This window comes from Gobio gobio (genome assembly GCF_949357685.1).
Source record: "Gobio gobio genome assembly, chromosome: 24".
In the NCBI taxonomy this organism is placed as follows: Eukaryota; Metazoa; Chordata; class Actinopteri; order Cypriniformes; family Gobionidae; genus Gobio; species Gobio gobio.
In genome coordinates this window covers 26,760,099-26,782,546 of record NC_137120.1, presented here as the reverse complement: position 1 = coordinate 26,782,546, position 22,448 = coordinate 26,760,099, and the positions used below count along the sequence as shown (strand labels likewise).

General features: G+C 39.3%; 2 protein-coding genes across 2 annotated transcripts; one reads left to right on the top strand and one right to left on the bottom strand.

Annotated features, from left to right (window-relative positions):
• The first annotated feature begins 299 nt into the window (after positions 1–299).
• On the top strand, positions 300–15,628 carry slx4 (SLX4 structure-specific endonuclease subunit homolog). The gene is made up of 13 exons (XM_079808175.1): positions 300–1,119; positions 2,182–2,347; positions 2,461–2,685; positions 5,368–5,600; positions 5,686–5,978; positions 7,248–7,500; positions 7,579–7,661; positions 7,747–7,893; positions 7,979–8,148; positions 8,245–10,820; positions 10,954–11,053; positions 11,531–11,806; positions 14,973–15,628. Exons 1-13 carry the CDS (start codon positions 708–710, stop codon positions 15,346–15,348), a joined length of 5,310 nt encoding a protein of 1,769 aa, XP_079664301.1. The 5' UTR covers positions 300–707; the 3' UTR covers positions 15,349–15,628.
• Positions 15,629–16,832: 1,204 nt separating this feature from the next.
• On the bottom strand, positions 16,833–22,049 carry mcrip2 (MAPK regulated corepressor interacting protein 2). The gene is made up of 5 exons (XM_079808174.1): positions 21,429–22,049; positions 21,213–21,282; positions 19,511–19,644; positions 17,400–17,501; positions 16,833–17,201 (listed from the first exon to the last, which is right to left on the bottom strand). The coding sequence occupies exons 1-5, from the start codon at positions 21,481–21,483 to the stop codon at positions 17,131–17,133; spliced, it is 432 nt and encodes a 143-aa protein (XP_079664300.1). The 5' UTR covers positions 21,484–22,049; the 3' UTR covers positions 16,833–17,130.
• Positions 22,050–22,448: the final 399 nt, after the last annotated feature.

Here is a 22,448-nt window from a genome sequence, read left to right as displayed (position 1 = left end):
TGTTCTTTTGAACTTTCTATCAGTCAAAGAATACTGAAAAAAAGTTTTACAAGAACTGTTTTCAACATTGATAATAATCATAAAGTGTATATACCGTATGCTCTTATTTCTTGAGGGAATCAACGTTAAACTGTCGTCAGTTATTTTTTTAACTCCTAACAGATTTAAAAGTCTAAAATACGTGAATACTTAACGTAATATGAGTTCAAATGAACATTTTAAGGAATTTCACAATTTCGTAAGTTATATCACATTATTATTTCGCAATCGACGCATTGCGTCGCCGCGTACTGGACGTCACCGGAAGTAGACGGCGGCGGTTGCGGACAGTATTTTGAACAACATACACCTTCGCTGCAGCACATTTTTACAAGAAAACCGTCATTTTGCGACATTAAATCATCTGCAGTAAGGACATGAAATGAAGTGCGTCTTGCCAACGGTCTGTATTCAAGTTGTTATGAAATAAATCGTGATAAAAGTACGTTAACTGACAAAACTAGCCTTAAAGGTTCGAATAGTATAATGTAAACAAATGCAAATTATGTATTTAATCACATACAAATCAAAGTTCTTCTAAGCGGACAAACTTGATGTAGCTTCATACGTTTCACCAACAATATAAAGACTCAATGATGTTTAATAATCCATAAACATGGATCCATATAACAACTGATGTGACAGATCATGTGTGTGATTGGCTCATCATGGACGACTCGGATCAGGATTTCACCGACCTCTGCTCTCGTCTCCTTAAAAGAGTGAGGAGGAAAGGAGCAGGAGCTTCTGGAGATGAGAAAAGATCAGCAGTGAAGGATGAGGAGCCATCCTCCCCTTCCAGAAGGAACCCCCCTAAGAGGAGGAAGAAGACTAAAGATGCTGCTAAGACTGAAATAAAGAGTAACATCAACAGGACTCAACAGGCTGTAGTATCTGGCGATGCTCTTCAGCCCGTTCCTGATGTATCTGGCACAGGGAAGGTCAAAGATGCCGTGATCCGCAGAATGCAACAGTTTAAGAGAGACAGTCCAGAAAGACTCCTACATGCAGAGACCAACCAACCCACAAACACAGAGTCTGAGGGAAACTATCCCACCACTGCTGGGATCCAGCACACAGGTATGGTGTTGAGCAGGGGTTTTCAATCTTTACAGACCCTGGAGTCACATTAACTTATTTTGACACATCATATTATGTTGTGTAGATCATTAGGTATGAAGTTAGCTAAGTAGATCATTTCTGTATGTTTTACAGGCCTCAGCAATAAGTATTTTTTGGTTTGCTTGGGCCAGTATGCAAGTTTGGAAACATTACTAGTCTCTTATGCTTATCAAGCCTGCATTTATTTGATCAGAAATACAGGGGGAAAAAAACAGAAATATTACAATTTAAAGTAATGGTTTTCTGTTTTAATAGACTTTAAAATATAATTTATTCCTGTGATGCAAAGCTGAATTTTCAGCATCATTACTTCAGTCTTCAGTGTCATATGATCCTTCAGAAACCGTTCTAATATGCTGATTTATTATCGATGTTGGAAACCGTTGTGCTGCTTATTACTTTTTTCAGGATTCTTTGATGAATAAAACGTTAAAAAAGAACAGCATTTATTCAAAATATAAATCTTTTTCTATCAATATAAATCTTCACGACAATAAAAATATCACGTTATTTAAAAAAAAAAAGCAGCACAACTGTTTCCATTATTGATAATAAATCATCCTATTAGAATGATTTCTGAAAGATCATGTGACACTGAAGACTGGAGTAATGATGCTGAAAACTCAGCTTTTCATCACTGAAATAAATTATATTTTAAAGTATATTAAAATATAAAACCATTACTTTTACATTTTAATAATATTATTTTACAACATTACTGTTTTTTTTTCTCTTTTTGATCAAATAAATGCAGGCTTGATGAGCATAAGAGACTTTCAAAAACATAAAAAATAGTAATGTTAACATTTAAAAATGAAATCACGAGGCCATAAATTCATACTTCTACTGGAAAATTGTGGTATATGGTGCAAAACAGACTAATTGCTTCTAAATGACTTTCAACCAAAATTGACACTATTCATAAAACATTGTTTTAATTGTTATCAGAATTTGTTTTTGTGGCTTTATAGTTTTTTGCGTGATCAATGTTCAAAAGTGTATGTCCATGTTGTCCTACAGAAGATGTGAGTGGAGATGAAGCCCTGGCTCTTCAGCTTCAGCAGGAGATGGATCGCGAGGCTCAGGCTGCTGGGAGCGTGGAAGAGACAGGATTGTTCTTCTGCCAGCTCTGTCAGAAAAATCTGTCGAGCATGAGTCCCCCGCTACGCACTCAGCACATCAACAGGTGCATTACCACCTCAACATACACTAGATTATGTAGCATCATTCATATCTGTTGCACAAACAATGTGGGGTGAGTTTCACATTTGGCTTCTGCCTCTTTCTCCTGCTCTGCAGATGTTTGGATGCCAGTGAGAGCAGCGCTCCCTCGGCATCCCATCATTCCCACCCTAGACCGCGGGTCCCAGAGTGTCCCATTTGTGGAAAGAGCTTTAAATCAGAAAAAAGCCGGTCTGTTCACCTAAAGCGTTGCTCAACTGATATGGGTGTGAAGCCCAATGATCTCCTCGAGGCTCTGAGGAGACAAGCTACTGAGACAGTGAGCCACACCACCGACCAGCCGTAAGTTAGCTGCTGTCCACTTCTTGACTTTATAACACATTCACCTTTTTCTTTATTGTGGAAGGGTTAAAGGGTTTTATATATATATATATATATATATATATATATATATATATATATATATATATATATATATATATATATATATATATATATATATATATATATATATATATATTAGGGGTGTAACGATTCATCTACTACATCGATGTATCGATTTATTTTCCTATGATCTAACTACATCGATCTGTGCTCGGCAAGTTGGCCTTCCGGACGACATATATATCGATCTAACATCGTTTTAAAAGGTAATCAATCGATTGCATCGATCATAGGAAATAACGCATTTGATTTAAGCACGTCAGACTTTATATGGATGTTTTTTCTTAGCACTTTTAATGATAACGGCGTTAAACGTTACTCGATTCAGTCTGCCTATCTGTGACATCATCACCACGCACCAGCAGCAGCGCTAAGAAAACAAAACATAGCATGGCAGAGGAGAAGCCAACCAGCGAGAAATTATCAAGCCACCAGGAGAAAGAGCTACCTGTACTTTCAACCCTTGTGAAATGTTACCTGTGCATTCCTGGCACCAGTGTGCCAGTAGAGCGAGTTTTTAGTACTGCTGGCGACATAGTGAACGCACAGAGAAGTGTTCTGCGGTCAGATCATGTTGATATTTTTGAAAAAGAAATCTGTAAAGTCATTGAAGAGTAGTTGGTTACATTTGATCTTTTGTAAAATATTGTTTGTTTATTAAACTGAGAGTAGTAGCAGGTTCCGCCAGTTTATTCAACCTGAAGAAATGTTGGTTGCACTTTATTTTTGATATTAATATTGTATTTGTATTATTTTAATGTTGAAAAACAACAGCAAAAGTAGCAGGTAAACCTACTATTAATTAAACCTGAAGAGAAGTTAGTTGCACTTTATTTTTGATATTAATATTGTAATATTTTTATGTTGGAAAACAAAAGCAGAAGTAGCAGGTTAACCTACTGTTGAAATGTTGGTTGCACTTACTGTGCTTTTATTGAAAATGTATTGAATATTGAAAATGAGAGCAGAAAAGGTTAACTTCCTGTTAATTCAACCTGAACTGTTGGTTGCACTTTATTCAAATAAAATGTGAATGCATTTGCCATTAATTGTTGTTTACTTGTTTGTTTATATCCATAATTAATTGATATACCGGATTCCCTTACAAGAAACAACAGGAATCTAGGAAACTTCACCTGGACTGACCAGTATCCAGATATTTATTTCAGTCGCACAATTTTTGGCTAAAAAGTTACTGAATCGATTTCAAGTCACTGAATCGTTTCGGATCGTATCGTTCTAAATTAACCAATATATATATATATTAGGGATGCCACAATTCTCAATATAATATTGAACCGTTCGGTACGGCATTCACGGTTCAATACTTGCTGGTGAATTGCGGGGGGTTTTTTTCGGTTTTGCATTTAAATAATTCATTTAAAACAAATTCTATAATTTGCCTCCATCCCAATATACTGAACAACGCGATATACATTCACATCAAAGGTTAGTGTTATACTCACGGAACACTGTAGTTATTCACAATCACCAAAGTTCATTATTTGCATGCGTTTTAAAGCCTTGCCGGTCATTCACGTGCTTATGCAGTTTTAACATGCGCTTTTCAGAGCGCACACACTGTCAAACATGTGATTACTGGACTCAGTAGTCGTCTTACTGTGCTAATACAGTCAAATACAAACAAGGTTATCATAAACACAGTCGGTTATGTCTAAAGTGAAAGTAAAATCGCGTTAGTCTGTATATTAGATGTGTAGAGGTCTTAAATTGACAGGAGCGCAGCCTAGTGAACACGCTGTCCTTAAAGGGACAGTTCACCTCTAAAATTATGTCATTATTTACTCATCTAATGTTGTTCCAAACCTGTATTCATTTCTCGATGTTAGAATTTTCATTTGAGTGAACTATCCCTTTAATGCTAATACAACAACAAAAGACAAAGAGAAAATCACTCACTGCTCTTGACTGAAAAACTTTAATACAGTAGCTTTAATAAGAATCAATGTATATTTTATAGTGAAGTCTATGTAGTGTTTTAGTTTTACATTTACTCATTCAATTTCATACTTAAATGCTGCTGTACAGCTCTGAGCTGCCAGTGTAAATCTTTATATATATTTATTTTATAATATACGTTTTATATTTTACGTTTTATTATACGTTACTACGTTTAAGTAAGGTTTTTCAATTCTTTTAAGTAAAAGAAAGAAAGAAAGAGTATTGCAATAAAGAAATAGTCTTTTTTCTCCTTAACCTCTTGCTGTTCCTGTCGCTTAAGAATAGAATAGTAAAAAACTGATGTGACAAGCCATCAGAACCGAACCGAACCGAAAACCGTGGTTAAAAACCGAGGTATGTATTGAACCGTGGACTAACTGTATTGTTGCATCCCTAATATATATATATATATATATATATATATATATATATATATATATATATATATCCTCCATGGTACTCAAGAGCTATGTTTCGCGCAGGTGTCTCTCATCAGCATTCGCTTCACTGTCCTCGCTCCGCTCCCACAGCTCTCGGCCCCGCCGTGCTTCACACCACAATAATAAAAATTGTCTCCAGGAGATCTACATATTGTATTAAATGTTCTGTGTTCTTCAGACGACAAATAGGTGGCACAACAAGGAGGGATGGTGTGCCTGTGAAAAAGAAAACCAGGAAGAAAGCCCAAAAGATGGACGAGGACACCGTGATGGCGCTGGCTCTGTCCCGCTCTCTAATTGAGCAGGAAATGGAAAAGGAGCGAGAGATTGTGGAAGAGAGAGAGATACTGGCTCAGCTCTCCAGCCCTCCAGCAACAGTTGCTCCTGTCTTACAGTGGAGACCTGGTGCAGGTAAACTCACTTTTTTCAGTTAAACATATGCAGTAAAATTGCAGGTTATTATTACACATAGCATATCATCCCTGTTCTCTTTCAGGTAAGGGCCGTGGAAAGAGAAGGAAGGGAGCATCTCCTGTCCACCCACCACTACTCCTCATTCAGGACCCTCAGACAGCACTGAACCGTCTACAGGAGCGGGTTTCGTCTCTTCTGCTCCGTTCCAGACCCCCCTCTCCGCCAACACCCACCCTATCTCCCTCCGTACTCCCTCTCCATCCTCACGCCTCCCTCTGGGACAAAAGTGCTCTTCAGGGAGGAGGACCAGACTCAGTTTCAGAGTTTTACACATCAGAACTAAGCAACTTCATACAGCCATGGATTGCACCAGAGGTGAGAGATTTACTTTAGTTCACTTTAGACATTTACTTTACAATTTTTTAGTTTGCATTATTCTAAAGAAAAATGTGTTCATAAAAAAAAAAAAACACATATATATATATATATATATATATATATATATCTCTAAATGTAGTAAATGCATTTTTATAAACATGAATCGACATTTATATATATTTGTTAGAATTTGTTTCAGTGGCGGCTATTAATTAATATTATTAATATCAATGTGTATATATATAAATATATATATATATATATATATATATATATAATGATTGAATTTATGTTTCAGAACAATACATGTATATAATTATAATTTACAATAATAGCTTTAAATTTAAAAGTATAATTTGTGACGGCTATAAATTAATATTTTTACTGAAAATTCCCTTTGTCTAATTGTGCACCGTGTGCTGTGTCAAAAAATGGGTCATGAAAAAATTCTATTAAAGGAACACTCCACTTTTTTTGAAAATAGCCTCATTTTACAAGTCCCCTAGAGTTAAATAGTTGAGTTTTACCGTTTTTGGAATCCATTCAGCCGATCTTTCTATCTGGCGGTAGCACTTTTAGCATAGCTTAGCATACATCATTGATTCTGATCAGTCCATTAGCATCAAATAAAAAAAATGACCAAAGTATGCGCCGCTGCAGCCATGGTACGGCCGCGAAGATCCGCGACTATTACGCAGGAATGAGAAAGTAGTTCCTAGCCATATAGGTGTAGAAAATCGCAACTTTTCATTTTCAGTTGGTCTTAGCACACGATGTAATTGTAGAGGAGTCAAGTTTTAAATAGGAAAAATATTGAAAGTGTCTTTGGTCATTTTTTTTTATGAGATGCTAATGGACTGATCAGAATCAATGATGTATGCTAAGCTATGCTAAAAGTGCTACCGCCAGATACAAAGATCAGCTGAATGGATTCAAAAAAAGTGTTCCTTTAAATGTAATTCATGCTAACTGTAAAAACTGGATTTATTAAAAACATGAACTAACATTACTACATTATGAAATGTATTACAAATCATTAGTTAGGAATTTAGAAACTAATTTATTGTTAGAAATTTCACCAAAAAAACGTTTGTTTTACAGACCCCAACAGTAAGGATTTTTTTATACTGGTCTGGTGTTACATTCCTAAAATTTTCATTAAAATCCCAATGGATAAAATCACATTCTACATTATTTCTCACTGAATATTTAGTTTGTTAAAGAAGTTGTGGATGCTGTTTCTTAAAGTTTCTTAATATTATTCAGAGGGAAAAAGTCAAATCTCTTGAAGGAACTCCAGTCAAGAAACCTCCAGCTGTGACCACAGAGGCCGATTTGGTCCAGGAAAAGCCTTTGGATCAGAGCCCAGCACAGCGCAGGACTACCTGTCCTCTCACTCCCTGTTCTTCGGGTACACCAGGCACCCAGGCTCTGAAGGACCTGATGGAGCTTGCAGAGGAAGGCATGACCCTCACTCAGTATGGATACACAAAGTACACGGCCACAGGGGACAAGTCAGGTAATAGGCTACTGGTATTGTCACAAAAAAGTCATAATTTTTTATTCCACTTTGCTCACACTGTCCCATGTCCTTTAGATAAAGACGATGCCACAAATGAACTTCCCTCAAGTGGGTTTGTTCAAGAGACAAATGACAATAAGACACCCAAAACAGCCTCAGTAAGAATTTCCCTCAATTTTATCTTCCTATTACTGTACTCTATCGTGATTGGCTCTGGAGTACTTTTCTCTGTCCGTTTTTCAGGTGTACGTTTCAAAGCTATCATCAGATCTGAGCAGTATGGTCAACAACCCTCAACTCAGTGATGTGCAGCTACAGGTGGACAGTGGAGACGTCTTCTTCACGCACTCGTTTATGCTGTACACACGATGCCCCCTGCTGGCCAACATGGTTAGTGCATCTCTACACTCACGCCACAAATATTAACCATTAAGAAGTGCAGATGAATAACCAGGCTATCATCATGGGTTTGTAGGTTCATGACTCAGGTTTTGGTGTTCAGGAGGAGGGTATGTCTGTTGCTAAGAGGGTTTTGTTGGGCGATGTGCTTGGGGAGGCAGTACTGGCCCTACTGCAGTATCTTTACACAGCTCACTGTCCTCTGACACATACACTGCTATCACACGTACAGGAGCTTGCTGATAGGTCAGTATGACAACCTGTATATTACAGTTATTTCTGTATAAAAAAAGAATCTAGACAACAGTATATTGTGAATGGTAAATCTGTGCTGTGTTTCAGGTTTGGTTTGGCTGAGCTGCAACAGCAGTGTGAGGAATATTCCGGAAGCGCAGAGGAAACCCCAAGAGGAGAATCTAAAATGTTTCCAGCACTTGAGCCTCATCTCAGGGACCAAGAAGACCAGAACTTGGCAGAAAGCAACTTCTTGGGGCTGCTCCAATCAATGTGGCAGCATGGGGACAGCGAAGAAGAGGATGATTTGAAAGAGTCTGGTGGAGAGGAAAGAAACATGGAAGAGGAGCGAGAAAGAGGGGATGGAGAGAAAGAGGACCAGGTGGATGAGGAAGAGCTTGACGAGATCTATGAGTTTGTAGCGACGCAAAGGAAGATGGAGACTATGTTGGAGACCGTAACAGAAGAAGAGGAGGGAGATGCAAATGCATCCCTTGAAAATGAAAAGAAGGATGAAGGGATAGAGAAAAATGAGACCGAATCCCTCTTAGAGAAGTCTGCCGGCAGTTGCCATAGTAACAAACAAGGCGTGGATGGGACAGAGGCTGCCATGGTAACAAGTCCAACAAAAACCCTTAAAAAGCCAAGCCCGGAGATTGAGAGAGTTAGTTTGATTCCAGAATATGATGCCAGCACAACTGAAAACAGAGCCCCAGATGCCAGTCTAGACAAGAGTTATGACCGTTTATTCTCCCAGTCTATTGGTCAGTACATGGAGCCATCACAGACACCAGCATCCTGCTCTCAGCAACAACATTACAAACCATCACGCACACTACAACGAAACACACCTGCCCCATTTCGCCCTTCATGTGTCAGTGAGGTGATTGACTTGTCTATAAGCCCTCCGCTAAGCTCTGGTGAGTCAGGTGAGACTTCCTTTCCCATGCCTGGTGTGTCTCCTGTTCCACATAAGGATGAAGATACAGCAGGTGAAGGTAAGTCTCTCCTAGGAAAAGACAATTCAAGCTGCCTGGGAAAAGAACACCCTCCTTCCTCTCCAAATTCACACAGCAAAGAGGTTGAGCTCATTGTACTCTCAGATGATTCCAGTGAGGAAATGGATGGTGACAATGCAGCTACCCCTCAGTCTCCTTTCAAATCTCCATCAGAACCTCCTCAGATGTCCACAAGCTATGCTTGCAAAGTTAAACTTGCAGAAAACCGTTTCAAAGAATCAGGATCCCAAGGCCCTGCTGGCAAACAGGTAAATGCTTCCAAGCAGGTGACGACTGATACAGAAGCCAAGGCTGACCTATCAGAGCACTGTAGTCCTGGGGATGCAAATGAAAGTGTGTTTGATGGCTCTGCTGAGGTTTCCTGGCTGATTCCAGCCACTCCGGTACCATCCACACGCTGTAGCTCTGCCCAGACCTGCATTAGCATGCGACGAACCCAACTCTTCCCTAAATCTTGCTCTGAATCATCCACTTCTTCCTCTTCCTCTGTCTCAGACAGTTTGAAACCTGCTAGCTTTGCTTCTTCAAGCAGCAACTGCTTTAAAGAGAAGCCTGTGCCCTTGTCCAAACTGTTCAAATCAGATCAGAGTCTCTCTAAAGAGCGTCCTAGCACTGATGCAGATCGCTCTCCAGTTTACAAGAGACCACTTCAACTTCTAAGACTGTCTCAGGTCGCTTCTGATGGCTCCCACACTGGCACCATCATAGGACGTCCAACCCAGGGTGTCCCACAGCCCTCAAGTAGCACTCCTCTCCATTCAGACTCTTCTTTACAACGTCACATCCCGTTTGGCTCCCCTATGCTTGGTGACCGTGAGGGGAAAGTTGGCCTAGTGTCTCTACAACTGAGTTCTCCTTCCCCTAGTAAAACACCTGAGAAGAAGCAGAGTAGCTCTCTTCAGCATGGATGCTCCAGTCCGTCCCTGAAGTCTCTGAGTTACATACATCCTGAAAGATCAAGAGAGAGCGAGAACGATGGGATAAAACAAATGGAATTGGGAGAAGAACTTCCAAATCAAAGCGTTGAAGAATTGATTGATATTGCAGGAAACTCATTCTGTGACAAGGATGAGCCTTGGAGACGAGTGAGAGATGAACATCCAAATGAAAGTGTTGAAGAAGTGGTGGATATTGCGGGAAACTCATTCTGTGATATGGATGAGCCTTGGAGACAAGAGGGAGAAGAGCATCCAAATCAAAGTTTTGAAAAAGTAGTGGATATTGCGGGAAACTTATTCTGTAACAAGGATGAGTTTGGAAGAAGAGTGGGAGAAGAGCATCCAAATCAAAGTGTTGAAGAAGTGGTGGACATTGCAGGAAACTCGTTCTGTGACATGGATGAGCCTCCTATAGCGTTTGACGACTCCTGGGGGTTGGATGGAGGGGTTGCAAGCCAAAAGCCCCACTTTAGTCTAAGACTTGACAGCAGTGAAGGGACAGTTAGTCCACCAGGTCTCAAGAGTATGGGACAAAGGACAAGTCTACACGCCACGTCTCCTGGAGCTTGTAACAAAACTCCTGATCCAAGTCCAGGTCCGTTCAATCACAGCCTACCTGACCCTAACATGTGGGATGATTGGGAGGAGGAACAGGACGCTCCCCTTCCTCTTTCTCAGAGACTGGCTGCTCCCTCTGCCAAGAGAGTTGCCGAACTAAGGACTCCAGGTAAAACATGTTATCCTTTTTTATCATGTTAATTATGTTTCCCTGGAGATACATTTTTTTTAATTCTGCATTCAGAAAGCCCTGTGAGATTGTGGTTTTTTTTTTTTTCAATCAATTTTAACTTTCTTCACAGTTGCTTGCAGAAAGGGGAATAAAGGACCGCTGGTACCCATCACTCCCATGCCAGGCTTCTCCGATATGGAGACACCTGAGCTCAAAAACAGACTCAATAGGTGAGCAGAAAAAGAATATTTAGACACGGTCACACTTAAAAAATTTATTTATGTCATGAAATGAAATATCATACCAAGTGGAAAACAGTACGCTGCAACTTTTTATTTTCAGAACTAACTTCATAAACCTTTAGAATTGACTTTTATCTAACGGGTCCCAAGAGGATTTTTAGTGCAAGTATGAAGCCAGTTTTAATTCACCAGTTCATCACAGAAGCTTTTTTTTATCCAAGTACTTTGTCTTAATTTTGAATATTGTTTATAATGTATAAACAAACTTTCTTATATGCCATTTCTTAATTGACAGTGGTAGCCATGTTATGAAACCAGTTTAGACCAAACAACATAGTTTTTTTTACAGTACTATAATATTCAACATTCAAATGAGAATCAAATACAGATGTGTTGCAACTTTGCCCTCACAAAGCCAAATCAAAAGGCTCAAAAACACAGTTGCATAATGTTGTTTTTGTCTAGGTTTGGTGTGCGTCCGCTGCCCAAGAAACAGATGGTTCTGAAGCTGAAAGAGATCCATCAGTACACCCACCAGCTGCAGAGCTCTGAGTCTGAGGAGGAGACTTCTGGACCCCGACGCCCCCCGAAATCCTCCAACTCCCAGTCTGCGCCGCTCTCCTTTAAGCAACCTACAGCGCCCCCTGCTGTCTCCCCAATGAAACTGCCGCCAAGTGAAGAAGATGAGGTTTTATCAGCCTCTCAAAACTCTAACACGTCCTCCACTGCGGAGTCCGAGAGGTACATCTCTTATACGGCTATATACCAGGAACGGATCATGAAGCGGTTGTGCCCTGGGCATGGGCCTTGTCTGGGGTCCGCCTCTGGTCTAGTGTGTGTGTTAATCAGGGCTTCCCCAGGTCTTAATATGACCTTCCACAATTTAAGGCCTTAAAAATGTCTTAAATTGGAGCAGAAAGTCTTAAAGGAACACGCAGACTTTAGCTTATTCACCGTATCCCCCAGAGTTAGATAAGTCCATACATATCTTTCTCATCTCCGTGCGTGCCATAACTCTGTCTGACGCACCCACCGCTAGCCTAGCTTAGCACAAAGACTGGAGGTAAACGGCTCCATGTTGTGATGTGTATAGTTACATCGTGTACTAAGACCGACGGAAAATGAAAAGTTGCAAATTTCTAGACCAATATGGCTAGGAACTAAACTCTCATTCCTGCGTAATGATCAAGGAACTTTGTGGCCTAACCATGAGTGCAGCGGCGCAATGATATTACACAGCGCCTAATAGTTCCAAAAAGTTGGCATGTTCCTTTAAATTCAATATCATGGCATTAAATTAGGGCCCTATGATTTCTGGGCGGAACTGCAGAATCCATTCATAAAAATTTAATAAAAGTAAAAGATGGTATTTGAGAAAAAATAACATTTCATAGGGCCTTTTATTAAAATAAATTGCTGTTAAATTGTTTCATGATGGCAATTAATTAGACATGCTTTTTGATTAACATTAAATGTAACCATTAAAACAGAGCCCAGAAATATTAAAACAGAATAAACTACAAAACTAAAAATAAATAAAATAGATTTCATAGGGTCCCACATTGAATTGCAAAATTAAATTGCATGAACTGGAAAAAAATGTTTATCTAGAATTGTTGTTTTCCAGTACAAATATCTAAACATCCTTAACCACTTAAAGTCCGCGGATCCTGTACAGGGTCCGGAATGACATCATCGTGTATATACTTTACATTTTAAATGTCTGTGGAGGGGCTCTGACCTCAAATGTAGTACCATTTGAAAGCTTAGAGTCTCTACGCCTGGAGATATGCATCACTTTGGCATTTGTTTTACACAAAGTAACTTATTTACACTAAATTACTCAGGAACCATTTCCCTCTGGATTTGGCCTACCCATATTGAAAAGCTTCCCATACCCACATACAGTGGTCTAAATTCAAAATTTTGGTATCATTTTACAGGAAACCCTTTAAAGTTACACAAACCACTGCTAAGTGATAAACATGTAAGTATATGTTGTTTGAGCTGTAATAACCCCCCAAAAAAGAGACGTTTTTTGATTTCTTTGGTTATAAATTCATTTTTGAAAGTGTGTAACTCGGTTTGGGCTGTTTCCACTAAATTCCAGAAAATACTGCTAAAAGATTTTTGTGTGGATCATGTATGCAAGATTTATTCAAATGGATCTGAAGGGAGCAATATGACCTTTTTTTCCGTCTCCTTCAGATCCATTTGTATAAATCCTGCCTACAACATGACACAGACTATTTTCTGGAATTTAGTGGAAACAATCCAAACTGTCTGCAGGGTGTTAGAACTCACAGGGCCTGAGTTACACACTTTCAAAACTGAATTTATAAAAAAGAAATCAAAAAGCGTCTCTTTTTTTTGGGGGGGGGGGGGGGGGGGGTTACAGCTAAGACAACATACTGTATTCTTACTTTTTTATCACAGCACTGGTTTATGAAGCTTCAACGGGTTTACTGTAAAATTACACTAACATTTTGATTTTAGACCACTGTATGTGGGTATGGGAAGCTTTTCAATTTGGGTTGGCCAAATCCAGGCGGAAATCCCAAAATGGTCCCAGAGCTTAAATCAAGATGCATTTACTTGAGATGCAAAATTAAGAAATGAAGTCTGGTTTTCTGAGAAATTTAACAAAATTAAGTGAGTTTATGCTTAAAGCAAGAACAAATATGTCATTGGGTATGAAAATTACTTGCTTTTGTTGGTTTTTATGAACCCATTGGCAGATATGCGTTCTTCTTTTAATCATGAAATCACTTTCAAAGTGATTCCATCTCAATCTCACACTTTAAAGGGTTAGTTCACCCAAAAATGAAAATTCTGTCATTAATTACTTACCCTCATGTCGTTCGACACCCGTAAGACCTCCGTTGATCTTCGGAACACAAATTAAGATATTTTAGTTGAAACCTGATGGCTCTGAAAGGCCTCCATTGGCACAATGCACGGTTCACTCTCAAGACCCTTAAAAGGTACTAAAGACGTCGTTACAAAGTCCATCTCACTACAGTGATTCTAAAATAACTTTATGATCGGCGAGAATAGTTTTTGTGCGCAAAAAACCCCTAAATAACGACTTATATAGTGATGACGATTTCAAAACACGGCCTCATGAAGCTTCGAAGCGTTAAGAATCAGTGAGTCGAATCATGATTCGGATCGCGTGTCAAACCGCCAAACTGCTGAAATTTGGCGATCCAAACTGCTGATTCGACTCAATGATTCATAACGCTTCGAAGCTTCATGAGGCCGTGTTTTGAAATCGTCATCACTATACAAGTCGTTGTTTAGGTTTTTTTTGCGCACAAAAACTATTCTCGCCGATTCATAAAGTTATTTTAGAACCACTGTAGTGAGATGGACTTTGTAACGACGTCTTTAGTACCTTTTAAGGGTCTTGAGAGTGAACCGTGCATTGTGCCAATGGAGGCCTTTCAGAGCCATCAGATTTCAACTAAAATATCTTCATTTGTGTTCTGAAGATGAACGGAGGTCTTACGGGTGTCGAACGACATGAGGCTAAGTAATTAATGACAGAATTTTCATTTTTGGGTGAACTAACCCTTTAAGCAATTCTTTTGTAAAATTAGTTAAGTTATGGAGATATGTTGGAGATTGTATTTTCTAATGTTAAGGTGTTGCTAATACAACTGTGCTTCCTAGACATTTACATTTAGAGAACATATTAACGTGTTATGTTACGTTAATATGTTCTCTAAATGTAAATGTCTAGGAAGCACAGTTGTATTAGCAACACCTTAACATTAGAAAATACAATCTCCAATCTCCCTTTAATTTATTCCTTACATTTTCAGAAACCCTGGTTAATCCATCCCTGCTGTATACACAATTAATACCACAAAGAAACATTGTTCAACCCTTTCCTCCTATCCAGGTCGAACCCAGAGCTGTGCGTGTCCGAAGACGAAGACTCGGACGGCGAGGGCATCACAGCGTCTCAGGCTGTTGTGCGTGAGAAGGACAAACTCCTCGCGGTTCGTCAGTTCATCCTATCCGACCCAAAACTGTACGGACGAGTGCTGCAGTACCAGCCTCTCTCCCTGGCGGAGCTGCGGTCCAGCTTGAAAGCAGCGGGCATCAGGTTAGGTGCTGCTAAGCTACTAGACTTCCTGGACTCCCAGTGCATCACTTTCAGCACGGCCAAACAAGGCCAGAATGCTTCTTCCCGCAGGAAGCGAGGTGGGAAAATGAAAAAAACTAGTGGCAGTATAGCTGGAAGAGGGAGGAAAAAAGCAGCTAAGCCCCCCTAATGGAGGAGATGCACGAGGGATGAAATAATGTGGTAACTACATCATTTTCAGAATAAATTGTTGAATGACAATAATGTTCATCTTTTCAAAAAACAGTAGCTGATAAACGCATCAAACGCAAGGCCGTCCAGTGAAAGGATTTAAATTTTGTATATTTTTTTTTTTATCAGCTTCATGTTGATGTTTGTTTTTTTGTACAATGTTTGAATTGAAAATATTATTTTAAATGAATTTAATTTAATGTCTGTATAATGTAATTAAAATACATTTCTTAATGCGTCATGTTTTTATACAGTAATTGGTTCAATTCAACTATGTTGTAAATTTTACCCAGCAGTTTTACAGAATCCTTTAACCAAAATGTTCTTCTCAAACTAAAAAAAGTCACGAAAACTAAATGTGAGGGTCATATTTTAACAAATTGTGCATTGTGGCAATATTTTCATCACAAACAAGCACATTTAACTGAACTCATTCAATTGGCATAAGCCTGTATTAACGGTCACCGTCCTGCTGGCGGGACACCTGGCGCTTTTTTTTTTTTTTTTGCCTTTTTTTCCGTATCATATATTTTAGTAATTATCATAAATTAGGAATCATTCGAAAGCTTACGAACTCAAAATTCATCCTGTGAAAACCATTTAGAAATCGGATGTTGTGTTACCATGGAAACCGTCCTCTAAATTATTCTAGCAGGCGGTGTCATGTTTCATATAACAATTATTTTAACAAAAATATCTATTCAAGATCTTTTCTTCAATCTTGACAAAACACATATCGTCAGAAAGGTCTGAGTCTCAAGGTTCCATGTTTGGTGACTGTTTTGTGATGGAAGTGATAGAAATTTCCAGGAAAATGCATCAAAAAAACAATCAATGGAATTTGAATGACACCCGGTGGCTGTTTTTGGTATAGCGCCTAAACAAAATCTCATGGAACTTCAATTTTGGAACAACTTGGTAAGACGTATGGCTTAGATTTTATAGTAATTTTAGAGTAAATCATTTTTTGTATTATGTTTCATATAAAATAAAAAATATTTCGTATTTTTAAACTTCCATAACTTTTTCATACTTTCATATTTTGAATTGATTTCACTTCAGCAATTATCTGCAGAGTGTCTTCTTTAAAACAAGACCAAACTAGGTCTATATTCCAAAGCATTCTTGAATTACAGCCCTTTAAGTTTGGATTGTGCATTTTCGTGTGTATTCTCAAAAAAGGGGGGTGACAGTTAAGGAAGGGAAAAAATTGTAAACTACATAAGTTTATGTAATGTGTGCAGAAATTACGATTTTCATTATAGTATCACCAAAAAAAAATTAATTCCCCCCACATGTACTTAACTATAAAAAATTATGCAAAAAATACAAATTAAAATAAATAAATTATATTATAAAACGACCCATACATTTCTTTGCAAAATTCGTCCCATGATTTCTGATTGAAACCAACAGTGAACCAAAAAAATAATCAGAGCCAAAACCTCTTGAAAATGTTTTACTTTTTTTTTTTTTTTTTTTATAATCACTTTTTTTGCAAAGATCTGCAGAGAAAAACAGACATCTCACATTCTAACAAAGAAAGACAAGCAGAAGAAAAATCTCTGATCATCTTCCGTGTGCACGAGAGAGAAATCTGGGTCCGGCTGGGCAAACAGTTCCACAGGAGAGGCTGAATTCACACAGCGTGCGAATCTCTCACATGATCACCTGAGCTCATCCTGCACTGCCTCAGTCTGGACCACTCAGCCATATCTCCTCATGCCCCATCATGCACCGGTCATGACAGGTTGACAATGTTGGCCAGGAAACGCTGGGCCCACCACTCCTCAAGGTCAATAGGCACAAAATCTGTCAAAAGAGAGTTTAGGTAAGTTCTTTGCGATTGCACCATTTATTAAACAATACCACACAAAATATACACTTTCATAGTGTGGAAGCAACATGAACATTCTTCAAAATATATCCTTATGATTTCCTGAAAGGGGCTGAGTAGAGAGAACAAGTCCGCAAAGAAGAGACTATTTAAAGAAAGTAAATAGGACTGACTCTTCATGCCGGGATTGGGGCTTCTCTCCGCGTACTGCACCGGACCTTTCCCGTTCTCCGGCTGGGATCCTTCTCCGAGCTTCTGCTCCACCTCCTGCCAAGCTACAATCAAAAAAAATATAGTATCAGCAAATAAGTTAACATTATAGCATAAATTGTATCATATATATGGTGGGTTTATATACACACACACCGATCAGGCATAACATTATGACCACTGACAAATTAAGTGAATAACAGATTATCTCCATCACGGCACCTGTTAGTGGGTGGGATATATTAGGCAGCAAGTGAACATTTTGTCCTTAAAGTTAATGTGTTAAAAGCAGGAAAAAAGGATTTGAGCGAGTTTGACAAGGGCCAAATTGTGATGGCTAGACGACTGGGTCAGAGCATCTCCAAAACTGCAGCTCTTGTGGGGTGTTCCCGGTCTGCAGTGGTCAGTGTCTATCAAAAGTGGTCCAAGGAAGTAATGGTGGTGAACCGGCGACAGGGTCATGGACGGCCAAGGCTCATTGATGCACGCGGGGAGTGAAGGCTGGCCCATGTGGTCCGTTCAAACAGACGGGTTACTGTAGCTCAAATTGCTCAAGAAGTTAAAGGTGAACTATGTAAGATTTTTGCAGTAAAATATCCAAAAACCACTAGGCCAGTGTTATATATTTTGTTCAGTTGAGTACTTAGAATATCCCAAATGTTTCCAACTATTTGTAAATCGTGAGAAATTGCTCTTAACCAAGGAACCGGGACGTGTGAGCTATGCGTTTGAGGGAGTCGCCTGTCGATTGCGTCATATCTGCGTTACCCTCGGTTTCCGGTTTTATTTAGCAGAAACACTGTACTCTCACTGCAGTGTGAACAAGTGTCATAGCAGCCGCCGAGCGAACGTCATAACTTCCTTTTCAACACACTTAGATATATCTAATACGATAAACAGAGTTGCGTTACCTCATACTCATGACTGGAAAAGAGGAAGTGGCGCCGGCGACTGTCATAATAAAAGTCCCACCGGTGACTATGCCATAATAACAGTCCGAATAATAACAGGCCTCCAAATTCCCCAGATCTCAATCCAATCGAGCATCTGTGGGATGTGCTGAACAAATAAGTCTGATCCATGGAGGCCCTACCTCGCAACTTACAGGACTTAAAGAATCTGCTGCTAACATCTTGGTGCCAGATACCACAGCACACCTTCTGTGGTCTAGTGGAGTCCATGCCTCAACGGGTCAGGGCTGTTTTGGCAGCAAAAGGGGGACCAACACAATATTAGTTTATGACATTATTAGGTCCTAATGTTATGCCTAATATATAATAAATATATATGCATACATACACACACACAGACAGTGCTAAAATACTTAATCGACTATGTATTGCTCTTATATAGTGTAAAACTTTGCCAGCAAACCATATTGATGTCGAATTTAAGAGTCAGTTTATTCTTTTTTAATAAATTATTGAAACATTCACAAAATAACGGAAGGACTCGTTTGTCAATCAGTCTGAATCTAAATGGCTTTTAAAATTCAGTAAGCAAAAGTACAGGGACACTGTAAATAGCATATTTAGACACCAAAAGAGCAAAAACGTGTTCTTCTCGTTGGGAATTTGGTAGAAAAATAGGTGGACCTGTTTTACCAATTCTGATCGCTTCCTTTACACTCCCTAAAACGGCTGTGAGATTTCACTGGATTATACAACTCTTTTCTATTGACTAAAGCACTTTTAGAAAGTATTAAGGCTCAGTTGACTAGCCTGTCCCGGTACAAAAGAGCATAAACCTGCCCTCGAGGGGCTGTTGCATCAGCCTGTGGAGGTGGAGTCTGGCCTGCAGACAAATACCCTCCTCCTGAAGATAACAACTGCCCTTCTTCACAAACCTCTCAAAGTGCAATCCTGTTGGTTCAGAATTGTTGCAATAGCTCAAACATCTAATATGCCCCGCAAATGAGTAACAACTTCCAGTGATTGTAGAGCCTTGAATCCAGTTGGTCTCTCTTCAAAGTTCATTAAGGTCTTACTAGGCAAATACTACCCAACCTTGGCCCTCCTCAAGGTTTTAAAAATCAAGGTTACCAAAATACTGCTGTTCTGGAAAACTAACTCACCCTCATAAACAAATCGAACATTCTCCTCGTGTGCTGGGGTGAATCCCTCAGTAGTGTTGGCGGCTTTTGGAGAGGTGGATCTGTGGTACCGCTTTCCGTTTAGCCGGTTAAATACAATCTTCGGTGCTGGCGAACTACGCAAACAAAGGGAAATCACATTGATTTAATGCGGGTTTTCAACAATCCTTGAATTTTGACCCCATTCATAATACATTATATTTAGTTTATCCTTTTTACATTCGATTAATTTTTCATTCCTTTCATGTAATTATAAGATTATGTTATTAATTCAAAAAGCCAACCCGATGGTTTTCATTAATGTGGAAAAGTGTATGGGTAGTTGACAAATAAGCCGTAAAAATGCTTTTTTGTTGTTGTAAAAGACCACTTTTGAAGAAAAAAAATGCATATTGTTATGTAGTGTGATGTTTGAGAAAATATAAGGGGTCACTAACTGTCCATTTTTCACTAAAATGTGTCCTATGGTGGAACAGAGAAAAAAAATATGAATATAGGGGTGTCGCACTAAAAGGACAACAGAAATTAACTCTTTTATAGTGGTTCCAAAATTTTTTAAATATTTTAACAATTCTGAGACTAAATCTTACCATGTGCACATGTCCTGGGTTTCACATTAACATGACCTTGAATGGGGTCCTTCAACTAATTAAACTTGTCAGTGGAATTGCCCGATTTAAAATCAGGATATGGTGTCAAACCGGAGGACATGGTTTTCAGTGACAAAATGTATCAAGGTCCTATGCTTTTAGAAATATATGGAGGATTGTCATGTACTAAAATGAGGTATTTATTAACATTTGTGTGTTTTTCTTTTTCATTTATAAAAGTTGTAATTTATTGAACCATGCTTGAAACAGTCACGCCACAGGACAATTTTGAGATTTGGCTCAAATTTAAACCAAAAAAAAATTGAAAAGATTGTGTAAGACAATTTTTTTTTTAACCATTTACTGCATTTTAAATTATGACAATACTAGTTATATAAATGTTTATATTGTTTGACATTGAACACGTCACGTGAACAACCCGTATACATTCTTCAACATGTTTCTAACGACTTGAGGGTGGGAAAACGAATACGAATTTTAGGGGTGAACTGTCCCTTTAAGGCCAAATACTTCCTTACACAATGTCGTTTCTATAGTGACAGCTACACGTTATGAAACCCGGTTGCTGATTATATCAACATATAACCCCCGACATACATTTATTTATCATAAATTGAACAGACACAAACGCGAATGTGTGTCGTAAAACATGCCGTGACTCTCTTTAACCTCAGAAAACAGCAGCACGCGGAGCTGCACAACGTCCTTGTGGGAATATAAGGGGGGGTGTGACAAGCATGTGTTCGCATTATAATATCTCCAAAAGGTTAGTTATTAAACCCTTCTACAGAAATGAAGACGAATAGACTCGCGACAGAATCTCCAAACAAACACGCCGTCATTCCACGCGCACGCGCTACATTTGCAAGGTCACACGGCGCAAGAAAAAACAAGCGACTTTGGCAACGGCATAAAAAAGGACGTCCTGGCTTATAAATGAGGCCAACTTGTACTTTTAAGAGTGTTAAAACTTATAAACAATACATTTTTAAATCATTTTAAGTTTCCCCTCAGCGACTCCCCTCACGTGAAGAGAGCATCGCGAGCTCAGGCATATAAATGTTATTACTCACTCGGATGCAAGCCAGTGGCTTTGCTTCTGTTTCAGGTCGTTCGCTTTGCTCTCAATCTGTTGCGTAGGGCCTGCAAGAAATAATATCTGTTAATACGACTCGAAAAGATTAAAGGGTCATTCGTGGGTTATTCTCACTATAATAGCGTTAAATTACCGATCAGTGACGGCGATTGCGCTTTTATTTATAGACTGTGCATGCCGTTCAAAACCGTACCTGTCCTCCGTTGTGTAACAAGTTTGCTGGGACCTCTGGTTATAGTGTACATCATGTGAGAGACGGTTTCTTGAGAACCCCTGCGGCACGATGGATCCACGCGAGGTCTACGGATCGGTCAGTGCGAATGTCACGATTATATGCACGCCAGAAAACGTCAGGCGATCCCCCTTCAGGACGGAGCTCTCTTGACGCAGCCACCTTGGAAATGAGCAGCGTCGATCCTGCTCGCAAATCTGTCGTTCAGTCGCCGGCAGACAACATATGCGACTGGACTTAAGCGCCGTGTATTTACTCACAGCCACAGCAGGCGTAAGGTCAATCAAGGTTAAGAGCGTGTATTACCCCAATTACGCGTCGGGTTAACTCGCGGAGTGCGATGTGTGCCTGCAGGGAAACTTTCGGAGTTCTGGACTGGTTCAGTCTGGACTCTACTGTACAGACGTTCAGATGGCCGTGACGTCACGACACGCCCCCGCGACGAACAACCGGGGTCACCTTTCACCTACTCACCTTGTGGACACCGTCGAACGGCCTCTGTGTGCAACCTAAACACGGGTTTCATCATGCCGACAAACGTACAACTGGTAAACGCTTATAAAAACGAACGTCAGGCTGCGCACACGTGCGCTGCAATGAGGTGCTACACACACCACGTGGGTAACATGCAAGCAACTGACTGTTCTTGTGTAAAATCTAAACATTAGATTCTTCATGCCTTCAAACATCGATTAAACGGTACATAATGACGCGCGTAATAATAAAGAGAGCGGTTTGCACAAATGTGCGCAGCTGTGATGCGCTTCGCGCACCATGATAGTACTTGATACACATTAATGCAGTTACACAAGTTACACTTTTCGCTCATTAAACACTTTTAATATAAGACATATTGTGACCCTGGACCACAAAACCAGTTATAAATCTCATGGGTATATTTGTGGCAATAGCGTCAAAATGATAAATTTTTATTTTATGCCAAAAATCATTAGGATATTAAGTAAAGATAATGTTCCATGA

Bases quoted from the DNA above. Each gene is read 5' to 3' on its own strand.
- slx4 (XM_079808175.1), top strand. From the start codon at position 708: ATGGACGACTCGGATCAGGATTTCACCGACCTCTGCTCTCGTCTCCTT. The intron at 5,601-5,685 runs GTAAACTCACTT...GTTCTCTTTCAG, and splicing joins ACAGTGGAGACCTGGTGCAG to GTAAGGGCCGTGGAAAGAGA. The intron at 7,501-7,578 runs GTAATAGGCTAC...CATGTCCTTTAG, and splicing joins GGCCACAGGGGACAAGTCAG to ATAAAGACGATGCCACAAAT.
- mcrip2 (XM_079808174.1), bottom strand. From the start codon at position 21,483: ATGATGTACACTATAACCAGAGGTCCCAGCAAACTTGTTACACAACGG. The intron at 19,645-21,212 runs GTGAGTAATAAC...TTGTTTGCGTAG, and splicing joins AGCCACTGGCTTGCATCCGA to TTCGCCAGCACCGAAGATTG. The intron at 17,502-19,510 runs GTGAGTTAGTTT...TTTTGATTGTAG, and splicing joins TGTTCGATTTGTTTATGAGG to CTTGGCAGGAGGTGGAGCAG.